The following is a 16,475-nucleotide window of genomic DNA, read 5'->3' on the forward strand; positions in this document are numbered from 1 at the left end:
CATGAATGTTTTACTATACATGCTAAACATTGTATATTTATCAAATATAAGAAAATTGCACTATTTACGTTTTCATAAAAATTGGCACACATTTAATATCTTCTCGCGTAAGGCCAAAAAAAAAAAATATGTCTGTTTAGGGTTACCCGACTGTCCCTATTTTTGGGTGCCCTATGTCATTTTATTCAAAAAAGAAATCCAAAGTGAAAGAACAAAGTTGGAAACACCTTCTTTCAGTTTAAAACAAAAGTGAATGAAGTTGCATGATCATCTGTGAGCTTTTACTTTTGAAATTGCATGCTTACTCTATAATAAAGTGTTTTTACGATCTAGATCTTAATGGCAGCCTGCAGCATGGCCTAACAGGCTGTCACAGTCAGAGGCAGCAATAGTGGTCCCAATAAAGTTAAAAATTGATACCAAATTAATTACCAATGTGTTCTAAACATGAACCTGCAAAATCTTACATAGAAACAGTGAGTGACTTGCAAGTCTGAAATTTAACAAGGTGACGGTTTTATTGTTGACAGGAACTTAGCTGTTGAAGATGTTTGAATATATGTGACTTTGTCAATGTTTAAATATTAAAGAATTCTGACATCACCCTAATGACATAACACCAATCCCTGCAATTATATTTCAAATAAAAAATTTAACCTGTTAAAACAGGCATGTTTTTTTTTAATCCATTTAGATGTAAGTTCTGCAGGTAAGTGTCAGTACTTGTAGAGGTTAGCCAAGTACTCACAGAGAGATAATTTTAGACTTTCCTCTCATTATTAAATATAAATACCACATATTTAATAATATGTATGGTCTGCAAGGGTGTCACAAAACCCTTACACTGAAATTTACAACATGTAACAAAATCACACATCTCAGTTTTGGCCTCATCAAACCAAATGACATTTTAAAAAAGGGGGGTTCATGAACTTGTTTTCAAGTTAAATAGGCTTGAATGATAAAAATCAGTCGAAAACTGAATCTTTTCCCCATAAATCATAGTTTGATGTCGCGAAAATAATAATCTATGTTAGCAACAACATTACCTTCCCTGTAACTGTATGGTATATGCCCTTAAGCCTGGATCAATTACGGTCTCCAATTTGGGATATTTTCTAAAAAAATTGCATTTACTGTAGAAAAAAGCTTGTTTCAAAGACAAATTTAGGAAGTACAAAACACTACATTTATATCTCACATCACAAATAATTAATATTCTTTTTTTAAATTCATATGAAATATATTTTCATTATCATTCCTTGTAAAAATATATTTTTTATTTGGACCTGATCATGCGGATATATATATCACAGTGTAGATACTATTCTGTACGCTATCCGGAAGTCGCGATTTTCGAAGCGAGGATTTCAAACTGGCTAACAGAAAGGTTTTGTTTTCGTGCTTTTTCTCATCATTTGTTTACTTCTATATCTATAAAGTGCTTTGCACAACATAAATGTATGTATAGCATCATAAATATGAGTAACTGTAACAAAAACATGCAGTAGAATTTAAAATATACGTGTGCATCACACCAACTTCATAGAAAAAAGTGAAATCGATTGACAATTTTGCTCTCGTAGTACAAAGCAAATAATCTTTTATTGCTAATATTTGCGTCAGTTTACAGTTAAATATATACTGTTTCAATATTCTTACAGTATTTAAGTAGAATGGTCGTATTTCAAATAAAAAATATGCTTTCCTTGAGGATCCCAAAATAAATTACTGTACGATCAGTCTAAAATTGACTGTATTCTAGTAGCGATTTCAGATTTTTTGTCTGTATGACCAGTCGTGATTTTGTATAAAAAAACAACGGCAATTTGAAGGTATATACATGTACGTGTCTATGTGATATTATGATTGTTTCCATGGAACTATAACGTGTCATTTCTTTCATCAGACAATACAAATATATTTCTGATGATTTTTGTAGACTTTGTATTTGTGTGTCGTTGCAGTTATCTGTTTTACTTTTACATTTTTAAAGACTATTTACACCGTCTGCCGTTGACCAATTGGTAATAACATACATCAAGCTTGTCTCTTTTAAAATGACAAAAAATAGATAGAAAAAGCTTTGTTTAAAAACTTTAGGTATTTAGGAAAGAATTAACGAAAATTATACCCGCCACTTCTATAGTTCATGTTTTTGAAAAAAAATAAACCAACAAAAAAACCAAATTATAGGTGCACAAGGGCATCATATAATAACGAATATGAGGACATTTTATTGATATATGGTAAGTTTTTTAAAGTTGCGTATACTAGTAGTAAACGGGTATCACCCAATAAGGTAGTGGAAAAGTCCTTATCATGGAAATAGAAAACTGATGAATTTTCGAAAAATCAAAATTAGAGGTGCATGAGTGAATTAAATGATAAGGAATCTAAAAAAAAAATCATAAAGTTATGACAAGTGTCTGAAGGAAGTTGTAGATATAAAATAGGTACGCCCAATATAAGGTTATAACAAAGTCCGTATTTAAGATATAGAAACATCAAAAATATTTTTACCAAAAATTCGAAATTGAAGGTCCATAATACATTAATTGTTTAAAAATGGAGCAATTGAAGAAAAGTTTAACAATTGGTTTTAGAGGTCATAGTTTGAAATACCTGATGGGTGCCCCCATATAATGCAATGTTCAAGTCCGTATCTTATATAAAGAAACCCCGTAAAAGATTTTTAATAAAATTCGAAATACAATCCTTTTTATATATAAATAAGGCCGTTAATTTTCTCGTTTGAATTGTTTTACTTTGTCCTTTCGGGGCATTTTATAGCTGACTTTGTGGTATTGGCTTTGCTCATTATTGATGGCCGTACAGTGACATATATTTGTTAATGTCTGTGTCATTTTGGTTTCTTGTGGACGGTTGTCTCATTGGCAATCATACCACATCTTCTTTTTTATATTATCATTTATGATACGGAATCCGAGAAAAAAAATTAATAGTCAGTGATATTGTTTGCCTTAAATTAATGGAGAATAAAGGCTTTTTCCCCTGGAGGAGAATCCCAATTTGAAAACAATGGCTTAAAATTATTCCCAAAAAGACAACTTTTTTCCCAATCATTGCAGTTTCAGTAGTGGTTGTGCATAGATTCGAACTAAAAAACACTAATTTATACTTTTTTTCAGGCCTAAAATTACTACACGTGCAGATCATAGAGGGTCTATTTATGTATCATCACTGACAAAAAGGGGTCTTATTTCAAAGCAGGGTGTGACTCTTGAAATGGGATCTGTAAATTGAAGTTTCATTCAAATTCATGGTTTATTCTAAAATTCCCAATTTAGTGAAAATTACGCATATTTTCACCCCCAAAAAAGAGTATAGGTAGTTTTGAAAAAAGCCAATAATACCACTGATAGTTATACCAGTGACGGATTCAAGAAAATTGGGATCCGGCGGTTTGAAACTCTTTTTTAACTTTCAATGCATTTGTATTGGAACATATATTTGGAATCCACTTTTCTCCTGGATTGGATCCTAATGTATATTAAGTGGTTTATGAGGAGATGCGCTTAAAAAACCGGCGAAACATGTTGTACCGGTCCAACGGCCGAACGGAAAGACGGACTTCAATATCACAATAATCCACTGCTTTACAAAGTGGTGTACAATTGAGTGTGAAAGAGACAGATCTACATCCAAAACAAAGTGAAGAAACTGTGATCAATTATAGGCTACAGTACGGCCTCGAATGTTTGTAAATACATGCATTTTTATATAACAATTAAATCTGTGTTTGTACAATTTTAAGTATAACGGAGGACATTTCCGAAACTAATATAAACAAATAAAACTTCCTCTTATTGCAGCAACATTCAAACATCCTTATACTTAATGTAGTGAGTCGAGTACACCCTATCAAGCTAAAACATGTTTGATAAGTTTTCAGGATGTGAATTTATCAAAATATATTAGTGTTATTTAGAAAAATGCCATCTTCTAATGTATCGTAAATAACTTTGAAATCACCACTAGAATACAGTGAAATCAAGACTGATCATACAGTTTCAAAATATACAAGCGAGACTGATCGTACAGTGAGAAATTCAAACAAGTGTAATTTTCTTATTTCTGGCTTCAAAGATCTGGCTAAAACTTTTACCACCACTTAAAAAATACTTTATTTAGTTCATTAAGTCTGGTTTTTAAGTTAGTTTGTACAGTAAGGGTGCAAAAAGATTGTGTTTAGGTTCACCGACTGATTTTCCTTAGTGATGCACTTGAAAATCTCTTGATTAAGATAAAGATATGAATAATGAATGTGCTAAATTTAATTATAAACCATTTGTGAATATCGATGTCAGCTGAATTAATCATTCAGCAATGTACAGATGAACATCTTACCGTTTTATATAGTATATCCAACAAATTTTAAATGTGATCCAAAAAGTTCTCGCTTCGAAAATCGCGACATCCGGATAGCGTACAGAATAGTATCTACACTGTGTATATGGGGCCTGATCAACATTGGCCATATCGACATGGGCTGGATCAACTTTGGGCCAGATCAACATGAAAGCCGTCATGACTGAAACATTTCACTAGATTTACATGTAGAAAAATGACATGCACTGCATACAATGTATTTTGAGCATGTTTAGAGAATCCAAAAATGAAAGACCTACATCTTCACTAATGTTAGATGCAGAACTATAAGGCTCATTGTAAAACAAATAAAACTGCACAAGTACCTGAGCGCTACAGGGCATAAGCTAGACTAATGTTAGTTTTAATGTTTGCCGAAAAAATAGAACGGCGGGATCGCAAAAATTTGAGAAAAAAAAGAAAAAATCAATCAAAGGATCAGACAAACATAGTGTTATAGTTACTTTACTGTGCTGTTGTATGACAGCACCATGGTATTCCCTTTCTACAGAAGGAAACCTTTGCATATATTTACAGGTGAAATATATATAGGCTATTTGTCAGTTTGTAAAAATTCTAAAATTGGTTCGTCACTTCTTCGATGTATTTTATACTTGTCTGTACACATGTATTTCCCGTGTTATTAAACGTAGCAGTGATACCAGATAATTACCGTCTCGGTCCAAATAAATTTCGTCCCATTATGAACATTTTTGTGTTTTTTTTATTTACCTTCATCAAAACGCTCAAAGCCGAATGCAAACATTTGAAATCCGAAGACGTAGATCTATAACATGTATTTAAGCTTCAACCTGAAACGGGACGAACAGACGGAGGCACAGACCTGAAAAAAGTAATGCAACGAACAGACGGAGGCACGGACCAGAAAACTTAATGCCCGTAATAAAATTAACGGTACCAATTTTCTTGCACCAGATGCGCATTTCGACAATACATGTCTCTTCAGTGATGCTCGTGGCCAAAATATTTGAAATCAAAAGCTTATATAAAAAATGAAGAGCTATAATCCAAAAGGTCCAAAAAGTATAGCCAAATGATCCAAATCCGTGAAAGGAATCAAATCCGTAAATGGGGCATAATAAATCACATAAAAATGGATCATATAATATATAGCCAAATTCATCTAAATCCAACTTTGCCTGAGGGAGTTGAAACCTTAGTTTCCCGGCTAATAATTTTAAATAAAATTTATAAACGGACAGTTTTAGTAAATTTTGTTAAGGATTAATATGTTAATCTATGTACCTATCTGTTGGTTCAATGTTAAACATATGGAAATTTTATAGAAAATCCACAGCCTTCATCCTTGTACTCTTATATTTGGCAATTTGATGACTGATAGATATAGGATTATTGCATGCAGTGCTAGCATTAATTTCCTTAAAACAAGTTTATTAATGTAGTAATTAGTTAAAACAAATAAAAATATGAACCAAATCAAGTACACCTTTTAGGGTGCACTCGACTTTAGTGACTCAGCATGAGGTATTTTGAAATTTACAGGTTGGTTAGAACATTTTGTAAAAAATGAACACTAGCACATCATAGAAAAGCAAGTGAGTCATCTATCTTTCAAATTTTATAACGAAAAATCTCTGTATTAAAGGCTGTGGATTATCTATAAAAATGTTGGTTTCTTTGCCACAAACTACTCTTTTTTCTAGTAAATGGCCTATCTCTATTATTCATTATATTTGTAGTTTCGATACAATTGAAGTTTGAAAAATTCGTAAAAAAATTGCTACAGAAGGGCTCATAAACCTTAAATAATGTCAGTACCGAAATACTGACTACTCAGAGCTGATAACACCCCGTGGTCTGATAATAAGGATAGACAGGAAAAAATTATATACATTTAAAATGAAAAATTGTCAGTAATAAGTAAAACGGACCACTTTTCCATTGAAAAATCTAACAGCAAATTGATATAGTTTTATGTAGCTAAAAGTAAACATTCTGGAGACATAGAAAGACACAAATAGTGCATTGACTTAACATATCAACGATATAAGGATGAGTTATAGAAGCGGGGAAACTCGAGGCTCTCTCGAGCTTTGTCCCTGTTTCGAGCCGAACGAATACGTTTGAGTATGCACTGAAATATCAACAATAAGCATAAAACATAATGATTTATAGGTTTTGAACAAAAAGTATTAAAAAGTGAAATATGCTTTCCAACAATTGTAAAAGAACCAAGTTTGTGTCTGTCCAAGCTTCGTTGTATACATTAGAAACAATGACAGGTTGAAGAGGTCGTCATGAATGTTCAAATATAGTTCTGGCTCTACTATATACATATTCATGAGAACAAGTGATATGATGTCAGTGACTGTATATGACAAAGAAATATACAACGAATGCATTTTGACTGCTCAAATAGAACAGTGCAGTATAAAGATGCTTTAAGTCATTAAAGGTCAGTTAATACTCGCTTGATATCTAAATATCAGGTAACAAAAAAAACGTCTCTTGTAATCTGTCCACACTAGTATTTTGACCACATTTCAAAAAGATATTATAATTCTCTTTCTCAACTACTGACTAAGGGCCCAGTTTATCAATATAATAACACTTGGAAACTAAACATAGTATACCCTGCGACACTCACTGAAGAAGAAATCCTGGATATTCATAGGTACATGTATGCTCTATGTTCCTTGGAAATTTCAACCAAAGATAAATCACTATATTGGATGCCTAAACTACACAAGTGTCCTTACAAACAATGGTATATTGCACGGTTATCCAAGTGCTCCACGAAGCCTCTTTCTAAATTATTACTACCAATTGTATCAGCAAATAATTCAATCAGAGTTATTGTGAAAGTGCATATTCTAGAGGTGGCGTGATTCAAATGGAGATACGTATTTTGTCTTAGGGGAGACAAATCCTACTATGTAAAACATCATTCTGATTTAAACAATAACTTTGTTGTTCATTAAATAGGTGATGTTAATTCACTTAATAATTCAAAATTTGCTGAGTATGTTGAACGCATATATTCCATCAAACTAGAGATAACGCATACAACAGATAGAACGAAGTCTGCATTATATCTTGAGTAACATCTAGAAATTGACAATGAGGGTCAGTTGAAAACAAAACCTAATGACAAAAGAGATGATTCCAGCTTCCAAATTGTAAACTTTCCATTTCTACGTAGCGGCATTCCAGCAGCTCCTGCATACGGAGTATATATCTTATAAAAGGTGTAATATTCCCGGGTTGAAATCTCCAATTATAATCGATGTCATTGATAGAGGGTTACTGCTCACAATGAAGCTATTGAACCAAGAGTTCCAAATGGTGAAGTTGAAATCATTCCTTCGCAATTCCGACCGCCATCACGAGTTGCTTGTCCGTTATGAAATATCCGTTTCACAGATGATACCGGGTATATTCATAACAACAACCCTGTTCCCTTTTCAAGAATGTGACCTACCGAATTTCGAACTTTTCACTGGGTTGGTACATAAGCAACACGACGGGTGCTACATGTGGAGCAGGATCTGCTTACGCTTACGGAGCACCTGCTATCAACTTTTTGGTGGGTTATATAGTCCTTAGTTTGATTGTTGTGTTTTGTGTACCATTGGTTGTCTGTTTGACCTTTTCTTTTCTAATCGTGGTGTTGTCCGTTTATTTTTTATTTATGAGTATAAAGGTCTCTCCAGAGCTGAGATATGTATGTACGATATTTTCTATTTCGGTTTGTTTTTGTGTTTCCTCCCTTTAACCTGCTGATATCTTTATTTCATGTTTTGAGGAAACAGTGTATGCCGATGTTTGAATATGCAGTAATTAATGTTAACTTTAATTATACTGCAGGTGCTGTTTTACTTTTAGTAAACAGTTCATGCCCAGTCAATACTTTTAAAACTATTAATCGATACACAATTTTTTAACGAGGGAAAATCTTTGCTTCCAGTTAAAGAGAGGCGAAATTCGAAAATAAACTGACAATGTTATGCCAAAAAAAGGAGGACAAACAACAGCTAAACTAGAATGAATAACACGAACCCCCTCAAGAACTAAGTTAGTCTTTGGTGCACCAGTAGGTTACGTGTGGCCATCATAGTTATACTTATGTAATTAAGTTTAATTTGGTAGGTCACATTAGGGAAAAAGAAGACGGGATTACGTTCACAAACAATCGAACATATCTGTATGTGAAGCAGATAGTCCGAATTACCTGTTCCTAACAGCAAATAGTTGGGTTTGCTTTTAGAATCAACCGTTTACATTTAACTGTCATAGCCTTTTTCATACAATTTTGTAAAATATAAAATTGAGAATGGAAATGGGGAATGTGTCAAAGAGACAACAATCCGACCAAATAAAAAAACAACAGCAGAAGGTCACCAACAGGTCTTCAATGTAGCGAGAAATTCCCACACCCGGAGGTGTCCTTAAGTTGGCCCCTAAACAAATATATACTAGTTCAGTGATAATGAACGCCATACTAATTTCCAAATTGTACACAAGAAACTAAAATTAAAACAATACAAAACTAACAAAGGTCAGAGGCTCCTGACTTGGGACAGGCGCAAAAATGCGGCGGAGTTAAACATGTTTGTGAGATCTCAACCCTCCCCCTATACCTCTAACAAATGTAGAAAAGTAAATGCATAACAATACGCACATTAAAATTCAGTTCAAGAGAAGTCCGAGTCTGATGTCAGAAGATGTAACCAAAGAAAATAAACAAAATGACAATAAAACATAAATAACAACAGACTTCTAGCAGTTAACTGACATGCCAGCTCCAGACTTCAATTAAACTGACTGAAAGATTATGATTTCATTATATGAACATCAGGCACAATCCTTCCCGTTAGGGGTTTAGTATCATACCATCATAACATATATTAGAAGAACATAACCCGTGTCATGCCAACAACTGTTTTAGAATAAATGTGTTTAGTTCCGACGCAAAGACCTTATCAGTGACTCAATATTAACGCCAAAATATGCAATCTTTAATGACTTGACAACAGTATCGTAATTATATCCCTTCTTAATAAGTCTATTCAAAGGTTTTGTAAGTTTCTGAGGTGAATACTGACACCTTTGTGCTTTATAAAGAATATTTCCATAAAAAATTGGATGTGAAATACCTGAACGTATAAGAAGTCTGCATGTTGAGCTATATTTACGAATGATGTCTTTATACCGATGATAAAATTTAGTAAATGTTTTGACTAGTTTGTGATATCGAAAACCCTGGTGTAATAATTTTTCAGTAATACATAAATTTCTCTCGTTAAAATCTAAAAGTATCTTTACGCGTCTATGAAATATAAAGGAAATGCGTACTAAGCAGTTTTATGATATGTAATATTTTGGTTGAATGATCAAAATTTGATCGAAAACCAATACATTAGGACATCTTAACACTGGTTTCATTTTCATCCCCCTTGGTATTTTTTTGTGTCATTGCTTGTGTTTTAAACTTCCCCATACTTGTTATTTCATCACCATAATAAACAAATCTTTAAATTTAAAAAGTGTAAACAATAAATTTAAGAACCCATTTAAATTGATTATTCAATTATATCTATAAACATTTTGTAGAGAAAAAGACGATAAACGGATAATTCAGGAAACACCTATATTTTTTTCAAATATGATTTTAAAAGTAAAAAAAAATGAAAAAAGAATGCAAAATAATCAAACAACAGCGTTTATAAACAAACACGCATACTTTACATGTGAAAGAGTATTGTTAGCAATTAGCCAAATCATTCATTATAAATTGTAGAAAAAAGAAAAAAAACTGAACACATTTTGATTTAATTTTTTTATAGAATGATATCGAAATGGTTTTTTTTGGGAGGGGGGGTAGAGGTATTGAAAAAATAGGAGCTAAAGTACGAAGGAAATGAGCAGAGATGAGAATACTAACCACAGTCCCCTATGTCTGTAGTTAATATTGCTGTGTTTTGAAGTAAGAATTAAGGGAGGTGGATTTGTTTTTCGATTTTTCAAATGAATATTCTGGATTAATCAAAAATAATTTTGTCAAAAAAAATGAAAAAAAGCCTTCATAACTCATATTTTGAAATTAAGGCAAAATGCAGAAAGTGAATGTGTCCACAAGATAAAGTAAACTTTAATACAAATGATTAGCAATCAGCCCTTTTAATTCCAAAATGACGCAATTTGTCTCCACTATTAACACATGTTACAGTGAAACTGTCTTTCTTTTACCCAGCTGGGTCTTCTCTAACATTTTATTCTTTTTATATACACCTGTACTGTTTATGGATGTGCATATGTTTGTCCTTTTAAATATTCATGTTTTCTTCGTGCCTTATTCTTTATTTGATTGTTGGTTAAAAATAGAAACGAAAGTAGATTTAAAACGAAATGGAAATACCCAACTGAATTGCTTAAACAAAATGGCAGGTACGTAATTTTAAAAGAGGTCTCAATTTCTATAAAATACTACTACTTGGACACGACCAGACGAAAGCCGTTAGTTTAAAAAAACATTTATTTATAGTGAATTAGGAAACAAGTTGTTAAAACTGATACTAATCCTTTTCACTTTACTGGTGCTGCCTTATAGCGGCATTAACCTGCTCTTTTTCGAAATCTACAAGGGATGGTTTTATACGTTCAAGAGAAATGGAAGCCGTTCTCTCGTGAATTCATTTATTTCCTTTATCTTAAAAAATATGTTCGAATTATATATCACACGAGAACAGATGTTACTCCTTATAGGTTGTATTTCTGAAAATATTGACAATGCATTTCCCATAGGAACTCTTTTACGACTAAAACTGTACCACTCATACTTTGAATAAAATCTTATCCGAGAATTGAAAGTTCATATGCACAATTTTTTTCAAAGGTCAAAATATAGGACTGTGCGGCATATTTTCAACGTTTATCATGTTTATATGCCCTGAACTTCTCAGAGGTTAAACATCGGTTAAACTAACACTAATTTTCTTAACTACCCCTACCTCGAATGAAAGGTTATCACATAATTCAATATAAACAATATGCACATGTTTATTTACTGGTAACATTCCCAAGTTATGTCTCCGTGAGATGGAAGACAGAGAGCATAACTGGGCAGTATGTAACCATTAATTTTCTATGAATATTCAAGATTTCCACAAAAGAGGCGTGGTTTGAGAAATATAGAATAATAGGTAGTTGAGTTTTGATACTGACTATATCATGTGGAATATGTAGACGAGCCCGTTAGTGCGAGTTAAGATATTCCACATGATATAGTCAATATCAAAAACGAAACTACCTATTATACTGTTTATCGGTAATTATGACGTCACACATTGTATTGCCTAATATTTTCAGTAAAACAGCCAGTACGTTGATACTCAAAAAAATGTTAGGCAGTAAGATCAAAGGGAAAATATACGATCGAATTACCGATAAACAGCTGTATTAACAAAGTACTACTTGTAATTATCAGCCAGTTGATTTGTATTACAGTTTAACCATTTGATCAGTATCACGAATTATCATTGCAAGTCCGGCAATCATTTGATTCCTAATATTGCGATGTTTTCATTTTTTATTTTTTTTAATCTTCAACTTGAATATTTGATTATCCCTTTCAAATTGGTATCTTCTTTCTCTCTTTTAAAATAGTTTAAACAATTGTATTGCAACCACTAGTAGATCTATGTTAACATCAGTATAAGCGAGGGATAATGTATTTTTTACGTGTTTATTTCAGACACAGAAACAAAAACCATATCATTAGCCCTGTACCGTTACATGTGTCAGAACATAGTTGGATCAGAGAATCATGTTAAAAATTTGAGATTGATGAGTACTGCCAGGGATAATATGACATGTAACAAATATATAATCCCTATCACAAGTGGAAGTTTTGGTGAAGGACTTGAGATGAGAGGAAGTGATTTAGATGTGATGTTTGTAAATAAAGATATGGAGGTCTATGAAAACGTCCTAACGTCTTTAAATTCAAATGTTTTATATTTGTCAGTTGAAACAGATGATGTAAAAGCTGGTTTCGCTCAGTTGCAAGTTAAACAAAATTATAGTCTAGTTGAATACATTGAAGAACATAATGGAAAACATTATTTTTCGAGTACATTATATAAACAAGCACTCGAGCGTAATTCAGGTTCAGATAATGTAATTCATGGGCCATGTATATCTGATAAAGAAGGAACGCATGACTATGCCATGTGCTTTCATTGTAGCACATGGATATCACAAGCGTCACACTGGATCACAAGATCAAATAACTCATGGCCAAGTTATAAAGTCAAACAAAGTATTTTAAAACACGGTGTACTTTTTGTACCAATCGGAGTTAAAGGATCGCCAAAAGAGGATATAGAATGGCGAATTTCTTTTTCTGTTGGTGAAAAATTTCTAATTAATACTTTTACACATACTCAATTAATATGTTATGCCCTCCTCAAAATACTGTTGAAAGATGTTATATCAACTGACTCTGAATGTGAAGATTTACTCTGTTCATACTTCTTGAAAACAATTATTTTCTGGATATCAGAAGAATTGCCACAATCAATATGGAAACCTGAAAATCTTATTCATTGTTTTATGCGATGTTTAAGCAGACTGATTTATTCTGTTGATTATTCAATTTGTTTACATTACTTCATTCCAGAAAACAACTTGTTTGAGAACAAAATAGAAGGACGCGCTCGTAGAATACTTTTAGATAAACTTTATAAACTGCATAGTTACGGATGGCGATGCTTGTTATTTTCAGATCAATTATCAAACTTTCAGGTATCAATGTGGATGAATCCTATCGAACCACATACATTGCATACTATCGAGTCAGCAAACACTGCTAATTCAAAATTATTATACTTGGCTTGTCATATGTATAATGTTGTTGAGCAGGACACCAATGTATACAAAAGAGGAATACATCAGATCATTTCCTGTTACCAATCTTCACTAAAATACTTACATACATACTGTTTGTCAGTGTTGTGTGGACGATATGCACAGTGTGTTCCACTGAATAGTTCTAGAAATAATAATAAACACCAATACAAACAATACAAATCCTGTCTTTGTACTCTCCTGCAAAATATTTATCATGACAGTGTTTCTGGGTGGCTGATGTTAGCCTCGTTTTTCTATAGGAAAAAAGAAAACAGTAAAGCCTTACACATACTCATGTATTCTATATCGAAATGTACTTCTGAAAAAATACACCGCTTCATGGATATGTCGGATATGAACGTCCGATTATTAAATTTGCAAGTGTTCAAAAGAAAAAGTAATGTACAAATGTTGAAAGTATTATTGGTAGATTTTTTGAATTTTACAAAAGATTCTTGGCTTATACCATATGAACTACAAATAGAAGTGAAAAATCACGATTTTTATATTTCCTCTATAGTGTATGCTTATTTTCTAAAATTGTTATGTCATTATCATCTCAATAATGTCAGACAATGTCAGGATTGCCTACGAACTTTACAACTTATTATAGATGAAAGCTTTTTGATTGAAAATGATGAATTGTTTCAATCTGAATCCTACAAAGTTCTCGGTATAGCTTTACAATTATTAGGAAAAAGTGAATCCACCCGACATGCATGTATGCGGTCAGTTGAACTAGATCCGAATCAAAGATAACAATTCTGAAAAAAAACGTACACTTATGAGCTCGATGTGATATGTGTGCATTTTGTTGAACAACTCGTAAAAGACTGTAAAACATATTTTATAAATATGTATTTCAATGGTTTTCTAGAACTGTATATTTTGTTTAGTACAAATCTAAAAACAAGGAATTCTGTTCAACAGGGAAATACCAATTATATAATTTTTTTTTATCAAAAATAAACAAAACTTTATTTATTACATTTGAGAAAAAAAATTGGTTTTGTTCTAGTGGAAGAGAAGATAACTGGGCCGGCAGAAAGGAGAAGATTGAGAAATGAGAGAAACGAGGAGGGAATTATACTTCACCGGACCCCCTTTTTTATCTGAAGTTTAAATCTAAAACAAAACAAGAGCTAAAATAAATAACTTCGCCAAAAACAAGACGAAAACTCTTGTTAAAGATTATTTAGCAAGGCAAAATTCAGGAAGGCAATGTATTCACAAGTGAAAATAAATTTTAACACAGTTGATAAGCAAACCAAAATGACGCAATTTGAGGCTTTCAGTACATGCACAAAAATCTGTTTTATATAGTTATTGACCATGGTCTATAATAGAAACAAAAGTAGATTTAACACGTAACGGAAATACACACCTTTTACCACTCAAATAAAATGACCGATACGTATTTTGTTAAGCATGTTTAGGAGTTCAAATTGGTATAATTTCTGAAAGTTCAAACGTATATATGTTAACGGCAATAAGTGAAATTAGGCATTAAGCTTAAATCCTATAGGCTATAAGCTAACGCCTTGGCATTAAGTTATTCCCTGAAATTTTCAGTCATTTAGCTTTTTACCTTAAATCTGATGATGATTATTCATCCTATTGCCAAACATAATTTTAGGCAATAAGCGAAATCTGTAACTTATGTATATTTAGTGATTTTTTCTTAAATATGTAGTTTCTAAATTATATTCCAAATATTAATATATATTTATCTGACAAGTCTTCAAATTTTAGTAATTTTCTTATTCAAAACAGAATTAAGTCATACTTTTTCGTGGAAGTACTACAAATTGAAAATAGATTTAAAAGAGTGATTGTATCTAATAAAAAAAAGGGGGAGACTCAATATAATACACATCACTTGTCAAGCTGTTAAAAAGTAGACAACACATAAGATATTTGTCTTTTTCACTTCTTTTTTAAACTGGATTATTTGCAATAAGTGACACCATGATGTCTATAGAGGAAAATTTTCTTGAATCTTTGAGATCTAATTTCGAATCAGGGAAATAAGGAGCATATACCCTAGGGTAAAGTACCATGATATTTTAACAAAGATTAAACTTTTGGAATCATTGGAAAAGAAAGTGACAAAAGATTACTACAATTTAAGAAGGTATGACATTTTTAACATTGGTGGTTTGGAGAGGTTGATAGCTAAAGTCAGCGAGATGGACGAGGGAATTTCAAAATTTATGTCTTCCTAGAGAAACTCTATGGTATTTTGGAAAAGGCACATAAAGAAACAGGTCATGGCGGCAGAGATCGCATAATAAAACAACTTAAAACTGTGAAAGTATTTTAATTCGTGGGTATCAATTTTCGTGGTTTGAGAAATATTAGCATGTTCGTCGGTTTTTAAATTCGTGGATTATAAAAATAATTGAAAAATTAAAGCCTTTAGAAACGAAGGTTACAAATAGTCTTGACTGAAGGAAATTACAAAGTAAACATTGACCCGTGTCGAACAATCATTATGAACAAAAACGCTATTATCAAAAAATTGTAACTAAATTTTAAAAACATATTTTTTCTAGTCCGGCCTGATAAATATGTATAGTTACGCCAAATCAAATGTTTTTATCTTATTATTTATTCAAACTATTTTTCAGGATGTCTTAAAGTGCTACGAATGTAAAAAAGATACATTGGGAGTTCATTTTTTTATATTTCATATTTTAGGCATACGCTTAATGCCTGGACACATTTTTCGGGATTTATGCTTAAATCATAGGATTAAAGACTAATGCCTAACATCATTTAGGCATTAGACTTAATGCCTAGGCGTTAGCTTATTGCCTAGGATTTAAGCTTTATGCCTGATTTCACTTATTGACGCTTACATAAATAACTCCATTGTCAATTGTTGGCGAGTTTCTATACCACGTACATATAAAGGAAACATAAATCAATCTTTATAAACATTCACACTTTAGTCTTTACTTTCAAACACATTACGGTTTGCTCAATGTAACAAACATTCCAAAGACAGGACAATGGTAATGAAATTCCCTAGTCGGAGATAACACGAACACGAAAATGAAGTCAAATGTAATGGCAATTTTAAATAAAGGTTTATTTGTAAGACCTAATTAAGGATGATTTGCCTTAATACGAACTTTAATGTTTAAGTATACTAGTATCTAAAGACGTAATGTGAACATTGTTTTGAT

General features: G+C 32.1%; 1 protein-coding gene across 1 annotated transcript; it reads left to right on the top strand.

The window, feature by feature from the left end:
• Positions 1-10,755: 10,755 nt before the first annotated feature.
• LOC134696335 (uncharacterized) lies at positions 10,756-14,210 on the top strand. Its single transcript, XM_063558061.1, has 2 exons — positions 10,756-10,821; positions 12,128-14,210. Exons 1-2 carry the CDS (start codon positions 10,815-10,817, stop codon positions 14,041-14,043), a joined length of 1,923 nt encoding a protein of 640 aa, XP_063414131.1. The 5' UTR covers positions 10,756-10,814; the 3' UTR covers positions 14,044-14,210.
• Positions 14,211-16,475: the final 2,265 nt, after the last annotated feature.

Source organism: Mytilus trossulus, chromosome 14 (genome assembly GCF_036588685.1).
Source record: "Mytilus trossulus isolate FHL-02 chromosome 14, PNRI_Mtr1.1.1.hap1, whole genome shotgun sequence".
NCBI classification, from domain to species: Eukaryota; Metazoa; Mollusca; class Bivalvia; order Mytilida; family Mytilidae; genus Mytilus; species Mytilus trossulus.